The sequence below is a fragment of the Rhipicephalus sanguineus genome, chromosome 4, assembly GCF_013339695.2.
Source record: "Rhipicephalus sanguineus isolate Rsan-2018 chromosome 4, BIME_Rsan_1.4, whole genome shotgun sequence".
NCBI classification, from domain to species: Eukaryota; Metazoa; Arthropoda; class Arachnida; order Ixodida; family Ixodidae; genus Rhipicephalus; species Rhipicephalus sanguineus.
Window position 1 is genome coordinate 94,385,149 of NC_051179.1, and position 18,343 is coordinate 94,403,491.

At 48.5% G+C, this 18,343-nt stretch overlaps 1 protein-coding gene across 1 annotated transcript in view; it reads left to right on the forward strand.

Annotated features, from left to right (window-relative positions):
- Positions 1 to 18,343, forward strand: part of LOC125758256 (uncharacterized) — a 107,288-nt gene that overhangs the window by 9,716 nt on the left and 79,229 nt on the right. Inside the window, exon 2 of the mRNA XM_049415279.1 lies at positions 13,308 to 13,633. Coding sequence (XP_049271236.1) covers positions 13,308 to 13,633 — 326 coding nt within the window. The remainder of the gene's footprint in view (positions 1 to 13,307; positions 13,634 to 18,343) is intronic.

Consider the following 18,343-nt stretch of genomic DNA (forward strand, 5'->3'; position numbering starts at 1 on the left):
GCTAGCAACCACAGCTATACGGCGAAGACGCACTCCGTTTTTTGCAGGCGACATGCCTACCGCGTCGCCGATCGACATCTTTGGCGGTCGAAGAGCGGCGATTAACTTTACTGTGAATGACTAGTGCCAATCCAGTCGCCCACCGGCGCCATCGAAGAAATAGAAAAAATGGCCCGAGTGTCAGCTTCTCCGCAACACATGGTTGCTAGCGGCGTTTGAAGACAGATGCGCAACTCTGCTACCTATAAAGGTAGCATATAGAGTGACTCTAGATGTGCCTGGTGTTCTTTGTTTTTTTTTCTTCTTCCACATCACGAGTGAGTACAGAGATCGAGAGAGAGAACTTTATTAAAATAAACGAACACCAGTCCGGGTGGGTACAGGAAAGGGTCACTTTTTCGTGTGCGTCTCAAGCGTAGTTTTCAAGTTGAAAGAAAATTAGGAGCGTTGCGTCTGCAAGTGTCGATATGGAGAATCAGACGCCCTTGATATTTCGTGTGTATATAGTTCATCAATGTGTATATAATTGTAAATTGTGTATATAGTTGATCAAAATTGTAAATTAAAAACAATGTGTATATCTGTATATATAACAACGTATGTCACGTCTTCATATGATGGTTGGGACTTGTACGAAAGATTCACTGGTTTTCCCGATCTTCTCCGAACCAGCTCCTCAATCGTGATCCACTTCGGGATATGGCGTGATTTTTTTAGATGCGAAGTATCTTAAGGCGGAGCTCAATCCGGTGGTGGTGGTGGTGTGCGGCGTGACCACCCTTACTGCGCATGCGCATACCCTCTCCACACACCACCTCTCCACTCACCCTCTCCTCTTCCCCTCTCCACTTTCCCTCCCTCTTCCCTCTCCATTTCCCTCTCCCATTCTCCTCTCCACTTTCCTCTCCCTTCCCCTCTCCACTCTTCCTCTGAAACGCGGCTAGACAGCTAGACACGCCGAAATTCTCTCCTGCGCAACGCCGCGATGAGCTCGAGCGCATGCGCGTCCCCTCCCTTCTCCCCTCCTCTCCTACGCTGCCCCCTCTCGCCCGCCTGTCGACCGCGTTCCCCGCTCGCCCTGTGAGAATTAATGGCCAGGCTAGACGGAAGATACGACGCGCGTAGCGTTCCCTCTTCGCGTTCCACGACGCGAGGTCGGTAGCATGCCCACGAACGCCAACGGAACGCGATCGTGCAAGTGCTCCGGCTTCGCATCGCCTCATGGTCCCCTTTAGCGGGAGATGGTGTATCTTTTAAACTGCGGCGCGTGGAGTGACCCGCTGCTTTTCTTGCTACACGGGGGCGTCTGATGCGAGGTGCTTCGGTACAGAAAACGGCCACATTGTCGTGCGCGTCTCAAGGGCAGTTTTCAAATTGAACGAAAATTAGGCGCGTTGCGTGAAAGAAGACACGCTCAAGCTCCTCCGAGATTTCTTTACCACCAGCAGTAAATAGTGTATATAAATAGCTCGCCGTTATTTCGCCGGCGCATACGTGGGCGTGGTTGGGTTGTCTAATGCAGCGGGCTGGGGAGCGCGTGGTCGATGGTTCGAATCCACGGTCGGGCCTTCGCAATTTTTTTCTTCTGCTTTATTTTTCATTGTGCCTTTTTTATCTATATTCATATACATATCCGGGGCATGACAGCGACGGCAAAAATCAGCCCAGAGTGTCCATATAATTGCTGTCGTGATAAAATAGACAGCGCGTCACATGTGTGCTTCTTTGCCATCCGAGTTGTATTTTGCGCTGTACAGTCAGTTCAAGATAAATCAAGACCAACTAGCTCGGCTGTCAATTCAGGCTCCTTAGTCCAGAAAACCGTGGACCTTGACCATCTTCCTGGTCCGGCAGAAATAGTTACTGGGCAAGCTTGAAAGCTGGGCATCCCAATGTGCTGGAGTCCACTGCCTTATTCGTCGCATTTGAAAGCTCATGACCATGCATCGTAGGCTCTCTGATAAGCAAGGCAAAGCAGGTTGATTCGAGATATATGTGTCGTCGATGACGTAAATTTCAGGCCAGGTAAAGCAGAATTAAGGCATGACAGAGTGTTCTAACTTTACAGTGTCCCTGCTCAGCGGTAGCCTCCTTTAGGACGCTGGAGCGCAAGAGCGAAAGTGCGGCATAGCCGGCCTGCAGCGCAGAGAGCCTACAGTGCATGGTCGTGAGATGCGGAAGACAATTTTCACAGCAGGAGCGTATAGGACAAATTTCTTGATATAATGACGTTATTGCTGTGTTGAAGGAAAATTTCTCCGCAGTGGTTCATTTCCCAGTGTGCAGGTGACAGTCACCACTGTCGAAAGTACAGGGGCTCCGCCCCCCTAACTTTTCTTAGTGGGGGAGAAGTTCGCCCCCCCCCCTCCCCCGGTAGATGCGCCTATGCCGCCCGGTGATAGTAGGTCCGTTCGATTCCTCTGCACCAATCGGAACCGGTTGACGGCGGTGCACGAGATCAGAAATTGTGCACCGCGAGTTCAGTGGTGCAGGAATAATGCGACGCCAGAAACGAATTACGAGGGGCTGACATTGTGCTGGTCTTATTTTTGTTCGCTTAATTTGCGCCGTCCACCTAACACTGACAGGTGGCAAACCGCACATGGGGACAGTTCCTGAGCCGCAAACACCTAATCATGAGAGAATCCAAACGTAGGCAACTAGCTTGCTAGCCCCCCCCCCCCCTCCCCGTGCGTACGCACTGGCCATAACCCACAGGGCTAAAGATGTTGAAAACAAACAAGTTTTCCCTCTATCGTATTCCTACTCGGTTCTTCACGGCGTCGTGAAGAGACGCACCTGTGCACAGTATAGCACACTTCTGCGACATTTCTTCGCAAGAAAACGAAAGGACGGGGGGACGCATGACTGTCAAAACAGGAGTGTTGCCATCGATGGAACCTGAACTCTATGTCCACCAAAACAGTGCTCTTCACGTGTTGCCGCTTCCAAAACTCCGTGTGCATCTGGGGGGGGAGGGATTAGGCTGGCGACTAAACCTGAAGTCTTTGTTCACATGACAGCGATTTCACAATGGCTTTCTTCCGTGAACTTGCCCCTGCAAACCTAAAAACGCGGCTTCTGCAGATAACACAAGATCAGAAATCAAGAAAGGGACCTTACATCGTCTTTGCTATAATGCTTCAATTTTCTCGGTCAATTTTCGATGCCATAACGGAAGCGGACACCCTATATTTTAACCAAAAGTATTTGGGAAACTGATGAGTAATTTTCTTAAAATTATTGCCTTGAAGTAATTTATTACAGTGCTCACTGCCGTCAAAAGTAATTTAATCGCTGTAATTTCTTTACTGTAATGTCATTACTGCCGAGTCTGGTGTTACGGAAGAAATGAAGTGCCAACGAGACGAACAGAAGTGACCCGGACAAGCGCTTATTTGAAGCTGATTCTTTATTGAAAGAAACACGCACATATATTGGCCCCTTGTACGTTGCGAAATTTGGAGGAATCCAGACATTGCACGGGGCCAGGTGTTTCTCACAGACATTAGCGCTCTTAATGGAGCCTGTCACTTAAGTGCCTTCACTGTGTAAAAAAACGTGAAGCGTCATTTGCGGGTCTTTTTTTTTTTACATTCGTGGCCACGTCCTTGAGATCTACCATGTCCAGGTAAATGTAATTCACAAGCACAGAGCCCAGCATTAATAAGAATTTAAATATCCAGTTAAAGTTTTCGCTGTGTCTAATCTTTCTTGATCTCGTCGTACGTCTTTATTATTTAATAATAATTGTTGGGGTTTAACGTCACAAAACTACGATATAATTATGAGCGACGCCGTAGTGGAGGATTCCGGAAATTTCGACCTCCTGGTGCTGTCTAACCTGCACCTAAACCCAAGTACGCGGGCACTTCGCCTCCATCGAAATGTGGCTGTCGCGGCCGGGATTCGATCCCGCGGCCTCGTCCAACGTCTTTGTTGCGCAAATCAGACATGTGTCAAGCGTCCTATTTGAAGTCTTGAAACATGCAAATATTTCTCAAACTTCATCCTTTACTCCTTCCGAAAGCTTACGGAAACGCGCAACCACCGAACCCTCAATTTGGAAGCTGTTGAGGAGGTTGCTGCTCGGCCATTCTGTGGTTCCAGGCAAATTAGCGTGATTAGGGCCGTCCTGTGTCCAGCGATGTATGTTATGCCCGTGGATGCCAAGATGTGTTCTGTTTTGACTGCTGTTGCCGCATACGTTTATTTCATCAATTACCGATAAATCTATCAATCCATTGCAGCAGCGCTATAAGTGTGCTGCGTTAACGGGACTGACATCTGGGCAGAACGTGTCGTTACGTCGTTGTAGAAATGAAAGGACGGTGAAATATAGTGACAGATTCCAGCACTCCTTTCGTGGTGTGAGTAGGACTGATGTTTTTAAATCGTGCTTTAAGGTAACAAAAGCCAGCACGTCGTGCAGGCCAGCGGAAGAGCCTTGAAGGTGGATTATTACGAAGTCGGTCTCTGAATTCTGAGGTTGTCATGCGCGCCATTATAGGTCTTCAAATTTATAGTACGTATATTATTATTTATTAGCGCTCTGTTCTTTGCTGCCTACCTGGTAAAACGAGTTGCACGTTGAGAAGCGACGCTGCCTTCGCGGCTGCCTGTGGCCCATGTCGAGCCGCGGCGCATGCGCGCGGAGTGCACGCATGCGCAAGAAACCGCCGCGCTTGCTGTTTGCAGCATATGTTTTCAGATGTGTATAAGAGTTCATATTCGCCGCAGTTAGAAAGATTCTGATTAAAAATGTTTCACGGTGTTTTCCACGTTACCAGTCCGTGATTATACACTCTGACCAGTTCGCTTTCCGTTTCGCTAAAGACAATAGGTACCCTAAAATTGGTTGTCAGTCCCTTTAATGATGCCGTGGACATAAAAACTTTCATTGCACGCAGAGCTATAGTTGTTTTTACCGCACGTCATCCATTTGTAAAACATGCTCCGTGTGTTAAAGCGGTAGCTAACCACCTATTATCACGGCGGGAAACCTCATTTGCTGGAGGGCATTTAAAGCACCTAGTCGCAGTTTCAAATTCAGAGAGCGCGCGAGAGACGGGCAGGCGCGTCGCAGCGGAGTTTTCATGTAAACATAGCTGGCAACGCGGGCACACAAAACCGCATGTACGTGGGCACCGTGTTCACAACTCACTTCAGCGAAGTCTCCCTGGGTGGCGTCGCAATCCCTTCTGGCATTTTGTAAATGTGTGTCCCCCCCAAGAATGCACTGCCGAGGCAAGGACGTCAGCCTTCGTACTCCCGTGCGAGTCCACCCCTCTAATCGTTGAAAAGGTCTGCTAGGAGAGAGCGCTCGCAAAAAGCATGGCAGTTCAACACAAACTTGGGATGAAATTGGGCTGTTGGTTGTTTACATTAGAGACATGTTGGTGTCGATGTCGTGAGGTGGTGCATTTGGCGTGCAGTTGCGCAGCACGAACTTTAACATTCATTTGAAGTATGTTCTATGCTATATTGACCGCGGATATTTTGCATAGTCGGGTTTAAGAAATACGGAGAGGTCCCAATCACACGGCCGAAGCGCAGCAGCCCATCGGCTCCGCGACTAAAGAAATAGTCCCCCTCATGCACTAGCCCATGTTCTTCGAAGGCAAGGGTCACTTGCTATCCGGCTCATGACGTCAGCCTGTAGTGCGCCCCCATTAGTGCAGGATTCTGTGCATCAGCCTTTGAAGAGCGAAAACCGCGGACGTCTTCAGACATCGTAATAATTTTTCATCGGTAACACAACATAAAAGAAATGGCGCTCTTTGGCCACCCATGGCCCTTGCGCCACAAAACCCCACTAATCAATCAATCAAGTTGCATCTGACTATAGATGATGCGTGTGTGCCCACAGAAGTCTATCCCTCAGGTTATCTCGCGTTCAAAATATGGTCATACTCCTTCAGAAATAATGACAAAGCAAGTTTCTAGAACTGAAATCACTATACGCAAAAACGCCAGGAGTTCCGCCTATCACTAACCGTGGATTTGCTGCTGATTCCGCGAAATCTAAACATCCCTATATGCAAGCATGTGAATGTCAATATCACGCCAAACGGTGCATCACAGAAAGGAACTGAAGGCGTTGCCCCTTCATATTCCTAAAGCCAATGTAAATGCGAAGTTTTGTGCAGCACCTGAAAATGTCCAACGCTGATGCTCATGCTTTTCCATTCCTTATGCAGGCCACTTAACTGAATAAGGAAACACTACCTCGTAGATACACCTCTTCCTGTGACATCAACTGGACTCCCAGATCATGGCCGACGCGCAGCCCGCGCCATGCACAGCATATGCCCGTAGTGACACCAGCGACGCAGTAGATTTTCCTCCTCACCTACACATGCCGTGCACCAAAGAAGGAGACTCGGACTGCCAGCTGCTACTGTACTTAAGAAGTACGAGGGAACTGTTGCTTGGCGCTTCTTTGGAGCTGGTTGAAGACCAGCGACGACCCGGCGGCCTTCGTCTGGCCGTGGTTCAGGCTCCCGCGTCCCCATGCCCTTTGCCTTGTTCGTTGGACGAACGGCGCGAGGAGGCGGCGCTGCATTACGCCGAGCACCTTCTGTCCGAGCACAGGTGTATAACAGCAGTCGAGATAAACGGCAGCACGACGCAACCACAGTCTCTTCTTGTCGCTCTGGGACGCAATCTCGCCGTGAAGAGCGTGACGGTACGCTTAGCGTTGGACCATATAGACGAGGCGAATGTTCACGTTCTCGAGGTGGTGAACGAACTTTCGCATCTGGAAGAACTCCAGTTCGCGTCCGCCAACTGCAATACGCAATCGCGTTGCCAAGACGCCTCGTACATGAAGGGTCCACTGATGGAGTGTAGGATGGAGCACCTCCGCAGCCTCGACGTGTCCGTGCTCAGATTGAACTCGGTCAGTGCTGGTCGACTTGTCTGGGCGCTCATTTGGAACCGCACCATCACTGAACTTGCAGTGCCAGAGTGCGTATTTTGCGCCTACTTTCAATACATTGGTGAACTGTTTGGCACATATCTAAGAAAGAAGGACGCCACGCTAAGAAAATTGACGCTGAAGGCGCTGGGCGTCTTCAGACACCCGGAATATACTCTGGCGGCTCTTGCCGAAGCGTTTTGTGCTATGACCACTCTGGAGGAACTGAATATGGACATCTGTCTCGACAAAGACGACTAGTGAGTATTTGAAGTATGCGTAAGTGCGTTTGAGACTCAGGCATGTCGATATATATATATATATATATATATATATATATATATATATATATATATATATATATATATATATATATATATATATATATAGACATGTATAGTATGATTGAAGAAAAGCATGCACGTACGAAATGTGGTTTTCTAAACGTTTCGCCCGACGGACCAACCGAAACGCCGTCTTCATAGCCAAAGTACATATATATATATATATATATATCGACGAAGTAAGGCAAAATGTGCCGATAAGAAAGTTGTAGATCGGTTTGCAAAATCTCTGAGTCGTCATCGTGATCATCAGCCTAACTAGGCCCACTGCGGGGCAAAGGCCTCTCCCATGTTCTGCCAATCACCCCGGTTCTGTGCTTGCTGCTGCTACGTTATTATACCGGCAAACTTCTTAACGCCATCTTCCAACCTAACTTTCTGTATCTCCTTGTGCGTGTTCTTTCTCTTGGAATCCAGTCAGTTACTCTTAATGACCAGCGGTTATCTTGCCTACGCTCCACATGCCCTGCCCGTGTCTATTTCTTCTTGATTTCGACTAAGATGTCCGTAACACACGTCTGTTCCCTGACCCGCTGTGCTCTTTTCTTGTCCCTTAAGGTTACGCCTATCATTTTTCTTCCCATTGCTCGCTGCATCGTCCTCAATGTAATTTGAGCCCTCTTTGTAAGCCTCCATGTTTCTGCTGCGTAGGTAAGTACTGGTAAGATGCAGCTATTAGATACCTACCTCTTAAGTGATAGTGGTAAACTAACAATCATGATTTGAGAGTATTTGCCGAACGTGCTCCATCCCATCCTTATTATTCTAGTTACTTCAGTCTCATGGTTCGACACCGCGGTTACTACCTGTCCTAACTAGACGTTTTCCTTTAAAACTTCCAGTGCCTCGCTACCTATCGCAAAGCGCTGCTCTCTTCCCAGATCGTTTCGGAACAGTCTCGGAAGTCTCGGAATGTCCGAGTAGACAGTCTCTAAGTTTATATTATTTGTGTTTTTCTGCTTACTACAGGTGCCCGCGAAATAAAAAAAAACACACACACAACGTGGTATGCCCGCTTGCGCGCCGTAATTGCAGTGCCCCCTAAGGTTCCTCTCCATATATCTCTCCACACTCTCCACATATCTATGGACAGAGAGTTGTCACACTCATGAAAGCAAAAGTCTGAGCAGTAGCAGGATTGTCTGTCCTTTGAGTGTATGTCACTTTGTGTAACTGTCTGTTGCAGTTCTCATGAACAGACAGAAGTGGGTGGCGTAGACTCCCAACGGCAGCGCCATGGCTGTCGTTTTTGAAGCAAATAGGAAGCTTTCATTAGGGACTTAAAGCGTTCTGCGGCGTCAAATAAACGGTGTCGGACTTAATGCGCATGCGTGGGACCCGAACAGCGTTTGGGTTGGGCACCGGGCAGGCTATTTCTCGGAATTAGCGAGGAGCTCCAAGACTTGCCCCAAGTGCTTTGCGTCAAGAATATGGTGGCCCAACCGCAATGGTGGCTCTCGATCAAGGCCGACTCGACCCGCCTGATAAGTAAATGCTGTATAGGTTGCCGTTTTTTCTCATCTGATGCATAAAAGACTTGTTCGCAGAGAAATACTGTTTGTAGATAAGTTGATGCTCCGAGCGTTCCTATACGCTTAACGCAGCTGGTGACTCAAAGTTGTATAGCCTTGAGTGATGACAGGACGTTTGATTGCCAGCGCATCCATTAGCACTACATAAATAAGTAACAAGTTTAAAGGAATGCGTCTACCGAAGTCAAATTCATGTGTGAAGTTTGAATGATTATGCATCGTAGTTTGTCTATCTTGCCACCTTGACTTCGCAAGCGCAAGATGCAAACGTTGAGCGTAAGAAACCCTATTTGAAAACTCGTACTTACCTGCGTAAGCAAAGCCAGAACGCGCAAAGTGCTTTGGGGCCCTTATTCGAAAACTACCGACTGAGCATTTGTAGACAGCAACGAAGGACCTTTCTTATCACAGCTTACCAAATTGCGTAAGGGGGTTTAGTCACTGCCGGTACACTCTTCAAACTGATGTACCAGGAATCATGATATACTCGTCAAAATAAATTAAAACAACGTGAGCGTAATGCAAGCTAAGCTTCAGCGTTTTCAGCACTTTCCTCAGCTCACGCCGTGTTAAAATGAAACATCAATAAATTAAATTTATATGCATATTGCGATGAGAGTCCGATTTGTACTTGTTTTCTCCAGTGCAGGGAGGATCAAACCATTCGCCAGAGTGGTCGCAGAGAACACCACCTTACGCTCCCTCGGGCTACCCTCAGCCGTATGTGGGAGCTGCCCAATTTTGATGCCCGGTCCCGTCAATTTCTACCTTGAAGCGGGAGAAATCCGACCGTGGCTCACAGCTCTGCGGAAGACTTCATCGCTTCAAAAGCTAAAGATTGATTTCAGAACCTTTGGCCGAAGGGCGCTCGAAGCCTTCCTCAAAGAAGTCGCTAAGAATGATAACCTGCGGTCCGTAGTTATCACTCACCCACCCACAAGAACCGACCCCCTGGACATATGCAGGTTGATCAAACAGCACGGACTGTGCAATCGCGTCAGGATTGCTGACCACCATGTGGAATCGCTGAGCTTGCCCAGCATCAGGCAGTGCGTCGACATTACCAGAGTGACTGTTGAGGCAAGCCACTTCGCTTTTGACACGCTGCCCACGATGATCTCAAGCACTATGGAGTCAGTCTTCGACCTTTTCGAACACGTGACGTTGCTCCGAGTAAACTGCGACCTTTTCAGAGAAGCGCATTTCGCTGCTTTGTGTGCGTACCTGTCAGCACCCTCAGCGCTCGTTGACGTCGAGCTCACGTTGTGTACACGCATGCTCGTTATGACAGCAGAGGAGTCACGCAGAGTTCCTAGCAGACTGTGGTCGGCCTTAGCATCCAACACCAACCTTTGCAGCGTGATTGTCAAAGGTCTGCAACTCGGCAACGACGACGTGGACGTGCTGGCAGACGCCGCTCGCAAGAGCAGGCGCCTCACCGAGTTTCGGTACATGCCGGATTATCGTTCTGCCTGGGAGCGCATCTTCGGACGAAGCCTCCACGCAGAGGAGTCCCCCTTTAGGCTGGACAGCCATGCTTACGCTGCACTGGTGGAAATACAGGTATTGTAAGGATGGCTTATCTTTGTGCGAAAAATGCTGTCTATTTCACCTCCTTGGACTCGGTACTCTAGGGGTCATTACATTAACTAGGCGTATATATATCCGAATTATCGTGATATCGCGTGAGTGCGTGTAATACATGACAAGTCAGGACTTGAATCCCGTGACATACTTATAATGAAAAAAAAAAAACATCGGCATATCTCACGCACTGCGAGAATCGATGAAATGCGACGCAAACAGCGAGGAAATGCCACACCGCAGTGTTTGGATTTGAGAGAAATCGAGGCATTCACGTCATGAAATGTCATTGACTATGGAATATTTGTCAAGGTATCTACCATCTGGTATGTGGCATGATACAGAAACGTTTAATCTGGTATATGCAATGCTTGACTTGTTGTGTGTGTTCTTCATAGATTCATCTCGCGCCACACCAATGTTCTCACGCCACACCAAGTTAATCAAACGGCTGCCAGAGCGCCGAGACCATACGTTGCATGTAAATCATGAGGTACATGACATTCATGCCATTATGTTCATCTCATGACCTGTTATATTTGTTAGGCATACACTCATGTCTTGCTATACCAAACATCCAGCTAACGAAATGGCATCGAGCGCAGCTGGACTGTGGCATATAGATCCCACCGCACATCACATCAATATCATGATTTGCATGTTACGACCTGTCGTTTATGTTTCTCATGAGCTGTCGTCATACCATGCCGGAGCACTTGCACGATCGCGTTCCGTTGGCATTGAGGAGGAGAGGTTGAGGAAAGGAAAAGGCGCAACTTCTGCAACCCTAATTCGAAGCACGGCTCAGCGCCTAGGCGTTCTTTGGGCATGCTACCGACCTCGCGTCGTGGAACGTGAAGAGGAACGCTACGCGCGTCTTGTCTTCTCTCTAGCCTGCCCGTTAATTCTCACAGGGCGAGCGGGGAACGCAGTCGGCAGGCCTGCGAGAGGGGGGCAGCGTAGGAGAGGGACGAACGTGTAACGCGGTGCAGGTACTAATCGCGAAAGCCAGAGTAAAGACGAATTACTCTCCTTTGCCGCTCTCAGAGGGCAACACCACCCCGCCGACCGGGAGAGTGGTAGATATAAAAGGCGCGTTTGTAAAGCCTCCAGAGTCTGTGACCGTGGCGCAGTGGATAGCGCGCCCGGTATCTGTTGTTGCGGAGCGAGCGGTCGTGGGTTCGATGCCCGTTGACGGAACTTTTTTTGTTTGCCACCTGATCGTGTGCACTTTTTCGACATCATTTCCGTGACGGAAATACGTCACTGAACTCTTGGTGGACCCCGGCATAAAACACTTTCGTGTTAAAAAAAACGCGCATGAATCACGAGATACCAACTGAGCGTTGACTTCGTTTTTACGGCGTTCGCGTGATTTATTTTATATATATTGTAACGAAGAGAAAGTATTCCGGCGCAGAGGCACCATCATCGAGCATGCAGCCTATAAATCGTCGATATATATATATATATATATATATATATATATATATATATATATATATATATATATATATATATATATATATATATATATATATATATATATATATATATATATATATATGAAGCATGAGAAGCATGATCTACAACCGCAGGAGACGTTATGGCAAGCTTCCTGGGAGAAAAAAGCGGCACTCATGTGACTCCGTTTACTGACGTCTTGGGGATCTGAAGCCATACAAAAGCACGTGAAATAATAATTGTGCGCATATCATGATAATGAAAGGAAATGTAATGAGTACTGGGTTAATGAGCGATAGTTATTTAGTGAGCGCTGGACGTTTATACTGGTGTGTCCCAGCTATCACGCGGCAAGATAAAAAAAGAGGAAGGTCGTTACGCGAAGCACACCTAGTGCATATTGTTCCGAGTATAGTGTAGTAGCCACTACTAATTTTTTCGGTAATGAGGTTTAGTTAATTAGAGCCAATTAGGTTTCTAACTCGACAAATACTCACCTGATCATTAAAATGTCAATGAGGCACATGTAGACACGTTCAGATCACATCTAACCACGCTATTTTCAACAACGTACTCATTGCGTGCTCGCCTTTTTTTTTTTTTTTTGGCTAATGAAGAGAGGCCGCGAAATCTGGAAAATGACACGTTTGTAGACTACAGCGCGAATCAGGAAGCAGCGCCCTCAAACAGGCTCACTGTGTGGTAGCAAGTCAAGAATACGCTCGCACCTTTTGCGGGTGGGAGCGTAGTCACGTGTGATTTTTCATATTTCGCGTGCTTTCTTTATGAGCCGGGAAATATGAGCACGTAATTGCACGTTGCTGAAAATAGCGCAGTTAGACGTCATTTGAGCATACCTACGTATGCTTCATTGACATCAGGGGCGTAGCCAAGGGGGGGGGGGTGTTCAGACCCCCCCCCCCGAAATTTTTTAGTTTTGCTTGCGTATATATACACGCATACATACAAACGCACGCACGAACATACATAAAGTATGGCTGAACCCCCCCCCCCCCCCCCCCCGAAAAATATTTCTGGCTACGCCCCTGATTGACATTTTAAGGATTAGGTGAGTACTTGTAGAGTTAGTAACATAATAATAACTAAACCTCATTAACGAACAAATTCCCAGTGCCTACAACAGTATACTGGGAACGATATGCACTAGGTATATTTCGCCTAACGCTGTCCCTCCTTTTTTCAATCGTGCTGCGTGGTGGCTGGGACGCCCCTGTATATATACTGTGTACGGTAAAATAGCAACACCGGACGACTCTCCCCTTCGAATCGCCTTAGGTGAATGCATGAGGGGCACTACGAGATGTTTTAGCTTCCGTTAGATCTATTACAGCATTCCCAATACCTTCCGCTCCTTGATGTTGAGTAACCATATACGGGCGCCAGTTTACCAACATGTTCATGGTTTTCAAGTCTACAAACCAAGTTCCATTTCTGTGATTACAGGACTCGACTCGCCGCAACGCCAGCCGTGTGTCGGCAGCTGCCCGTTTTGTGTTGGGCGAGCGAGACACCGCAGAGGCTGCTCTGGGCATCGAGCTTTTCTACGAGCACCCCCACCTGCTGGAGCTGGTGAGGGACGGCGCTCTTGTGGACATCTACGAAGCCAAAGCGATGATCGGGAAAGCACGCAAGAAGCTGCGAAAGTACAGTCTGGACAAGTTCATGAGAACTGCCGGGGTCGTAGCTCAGTCGGTAGAGTGCCATCCGCAGCATGACGGCAGTTTGCAGCTCCCTGACATCGGCGAGGACTGCTGGTCGTTGATCTGCAGGTACCTGAGTCTGGCGGACGTTGCGGAGACTGCGTTACCCCCGGGTAGGTTGCAAGGAGTTAAGATTAAAGCCCCTATACTTCGTAAAAGTACCGCCATCTGCTCTCCCCTCCGCCGCCTCCTCTCCTGCGCGCTCTCGCGCGCGACGGCGGCGCCTCCTCGAACGCGCCACGCGGACGCGCGAAGCCTTCAGGCCGGTTGCGCGCTGGCGCTGCCACTTCAGCCACAGCTTTTCTAGTCCAGCCGTGGTCGCGTGCCATGTCTCGCATACGGCTGTGTGTAATGACTCTATTATTTCTGCGTTCATTTTCTCAGTTGGTGTAGGTGTGCGCACCATCTAATTCCCTTACAGCGCGCCAGGAGAGCTGCTGCAAGCAATGTACAATTTGTAGCAAATTGCATGTCGTTTACGGTTCTTTTCGGAGCGCAGCGTTTCCCCGTGTATTTATTGCATCGGCAAGAAATATATACATGGCAGCTGTGATGTCAAGCCACGCCATTTGGGAAGGAATAGTTCCCGTGCGTATAAACTATCTCTATCATATATAACTGCAGCAATGCCTGCAATTCCCATGAAGGTGCTCGATCAAAATTTCATGACATTTCACATATGTTACTTCTCCTCGGCCTGCCCGCCGCGGTGATGTAGCGGTTTCGGCGCTCGCCTGCTGACCCGAAGGTCGCGTGTTCGGTCCCGGCCGCGGCGGTCGCAATTCGATAGAGGTGAAATGCTAGAGGCCCGCGTATACTGTGCGATGTCAGTGCACGTTAAACAACACCAGATGGTCAAAATTTTAAATTTATTGCTTTGATCTACTGCGCGTCAAACAGGCATCTGCTGCAACTACCGCAGCGTGTTGAAACTTATGCGCTAAATCTGTGACGCGATAATTCATGATGACACGCCGGCCGATGAGCCGCGGTCCGCTGAACTAAAGCCCCGCTCATATTCCGTATTTGCAAAAAGTTCTGACTGTCACACAGAAGTGGTTCGCCAAATTAGACAATATAATGGAGGAGCTGCACGCAAATGCACTGCTTTCGATAAATCCTGCGCGCTAGGTTCTTTTTTTTTTTTTTGCTATCGCACTTTCATTCCCACGCTCGCTCCGTCTTCGCCCTTCCATCCGCACATCACAGTGAAAGGTTAGTAGAATATGTGGAACACAACCTAGTGTTCTAGTGCACGACATTCGTTCTTTCAGAGTTATTAATATGTGGGGTTTTACGTGCCAAAACCGTGATATGATCAGGAGGCACGCCGTAGTGGAGGCCTCCGAAAATTTCGACCATCTGGTGTTCAAGACAGTCACTTGCTCGAGAATGTGACTGCCTTGGTGCATGGCAAATAACACGAAATTTCGCGTGACATTGAGTAAGTAATACACCACATATCTCACACGGCAAAGCAAGACGGCTGTCAAGAGTAAAAACGCACGAGCACTTACCTCACAAAGCCGCGCCGATCTCGGCTCGAAGTTTGCTCGGCCGATTCTGTGGAGCCAGATTTTCCGGCGACCTTCATTTTATTTTCCGCACGGAATGCAAAAAAACTTTTTCCCATGGGTGTCACGGTTATGGCAGCCAAACGCACAGCAACCCGGCATCGCGACAATACGAGCGAGACGCACACGTACGCTTCAAACTTCGTGCACTTCACATGGGGCGAACACACAGCAAATGGCACGTCGGAGCGTTCAACATGGCGCCGAGAGGCGCGCGCTACCACGTGACCGCAGTCGCCCTATCAGAGGCGTGGTGAGGAGGAAGCGGCGTAGATCAAGAGAAAGCTGTACCTTTCCGTAGGTATAGGGGCCTTAGTTAAGATTAGGTGTGCTTTTGTCCAATGTCGCGACGCCTTGCAAAGTTAATCAGCGCGAACGACGAATACATAAGATACACGCACATACAAAACCAGGGCTCACTGCCCCTGCGTTTGCGTATTTTCAGCCCTGGTCCCGCGTGTGCGTTGCTCTGGTCTTTGGCGCTGATTAAGTTTGCAAAGTGCTAACTTTGTTGGCTGTTTGCAATAGTTGAAGTGGATAGAACAGGCAGAAGAGTTTCACACACAGCAGCGCTTTGCTGGGTGTCAATATCTTCGGTCTGCGCCCGTCGAATTCTTCATGCTGCGTCAACAAAAACCGCAGAGACAAAATAATACCATTGTCGATCGGTGTTCGTGATAGTTGCTGACCTCAAACACCCTACATCGATGAGGACCAAACGCTAGAAAATACGTGTGCTTTGACTTAGGTGTCCGCTAAAGAACCTCTGGCGGTCAAAATTAATCCCGATTCCCACACTATGGCGTCCCTCATAGCCGTATCAGCGGCATGAGGACCGAGTGATGCTCATGTAATACGTGTGCTTTGACTTAGGTGTCCGCTAAAGAACCTCTGGCGGTCAAAATTAATCCCGATTCCCACACTATGGCGTCCCCCATAGCCGTATCAGCGGCATGAGGACCGAGTGATGCTCATGTCTCTCTACAAAGCATATCCGCTGGAGCATTTACGGTCGGCTTTCCGAACATTTAGAAAAAGCGTTCTCAAAATAGAAATGAATGGTTGTGGTGCAAGAGTTGTATTGCATACGTAGTATATCGGAGCATAACTTGACTTAAAATTATGGCCGATTAACTCTCGCATCACGAAGCGCATGAATGAGCGCATGGCGAAGCTAGTGACAAGCGTATTGCGAACACACAGCATGCAAGGACACGCGAATACGCGTTTGTCTTAGCATGTTCTTGCTTCGCCTTTGTTTGTGTTGCGCTACGAAATCATCATAATGGAAGCGCTCGTGCGGAATCAGCTTAAGCGATATTTCGCTAACTCTTCCGTACGCCATTGAAGAAGGCGAGTGGAACAGAAGGCGTAGTGACAGAGTAGACGCCCCTCATCCTATTAACATGGCCTTTCTTTTTATTTTTTTTCTCTCTCGTGCAGAGTTGACATGATCCCACCAGCCGATGAACACGAAGCCGACGGAACTTGAGGCCAGCAAGTCCATGGCGACGAACCTATAGTCACTAGTCTTTCATATGCTGGCTGATGCTGTTACTGAAGAACCGGCGTGGAACTGTGAACCTTTGACAGGCATCTTTACGAAGAACATTCTTCTTTTTTTTTCACCACTCTGTTTTTTTATCTTTACCAGGACCCTACACTTAGATAAGTAAAAAAAACTTGTAGAAGGGTCCCTCTCGACATGGACCACCGTGTACAAAACCATAGTAACCGGCTGCAGTAATAATCGTACCCTTGTTTTTAAGATTTCGAAGCACCAAAGTGTTCTTATTTTCATATCTTGTGCACGGATTGACGTACCGAAAATTGACTCAATACGCCAGACATGTTGTTCTCCATCAAAAAAAAAAAAGAAAAGTGCTCATTTTTTTTTGTCCCATTCTGAAGCATGATGGCTTGTGTTGCATTAAAATGATTTCGAAAAGAGAAACAATAGTCTGTTTTCATAACGGGAAAGTGTGTTTTATGCTGGGGTACACCAAGCATTGAGTGCCGTCATTTCTGTCGCAGTAATGACACGGGAGCCCGACGCCTTTACCACTGGGCTGCTACACAACCGATAAGGATTGCGGCTTGATCGGGGACTGTTTGCGCATTCATTTTTCACTGTGAACAAGGCTCCCGTGAATATTCGCCGTGAGTGTCCATTCTAACACCATAGGCTTCAAATAACAAAAAAGAAAGACAGGTGACAGCGGCATCATGCTCGCGAAAAGCAGGGTGGCGGTAAAAGTGAAAGCTCCTGCCTTGGCTCTTCGTGTACATAGTGCACTGTGACACGGAGCAGAAAAGTACCATGCCGCCGGTAACCTTTCGCTGCACTTTTGCGGATTGCGTAGCCTCTAGGGGTCCACACACAAGAAGCGAGAGTAAAACAACGCTATTCAAATGCGAAATCGCGGTTAAAAACGCATGCAGCCGTGCCAGAGTGAGGCGAGGTCCCGTGATCCAGCCCTGCACGTCACAGCGATTGCAATGCCTGCGTCTCCAGTGGTGGGCCTCGTGCCAAATACCGTACCGTATACGGCACTAAATGCGGTGCGGTATGACGGTACAGCTCCTCCTTTCCCGGTCATTGTGCTCCAGTGAAGGCACCCTAAAGGCCGAAACATATACAGCGTTTTTGCCGGTGCTTTCTGACGCTGCGTCCCTCGGCGTCGTCGCACCAACGCCGCCAGAGAGGGCGGCAAACCATATGAGGAGCGATAAAGGCCGAACCATATACACCAGAGCACGCCTGTCTCGCACCCAGGCTGCTGGCGAGCCGAGCGGATACTCTCGCACCACGGGGATTCAGCACACACGGGGCGAACGAGCAATCAGCGGCTCCGCCCACAATAGGGCGCCTCGGCATGCACACTTGGAGGACTTCGTATCTTCGTAATAAAGCACAAAACAAACAACTTTGCACAGCCACGCTTCGTTATATAAGAAAATAATCACTACAGCTACGCCTTCGCGAACGACAAGCACATCGCAACAGCTCGCCGTCACTCACGATTCCGAGAAGTAGGCCTAGCATGGCGGACGCCGGCCGTCTCCTACGCCGTTCACGATCACACGCGAGCTCGGCATAGAGCGCTTGTTTTTGCCAACACGATTAAGCTTTGTACTCGCATGTAATGCGTTACCATACGCTATTAAGTTGCTCGGCGTCATCGATGTGAAGGCATTCGTCTGC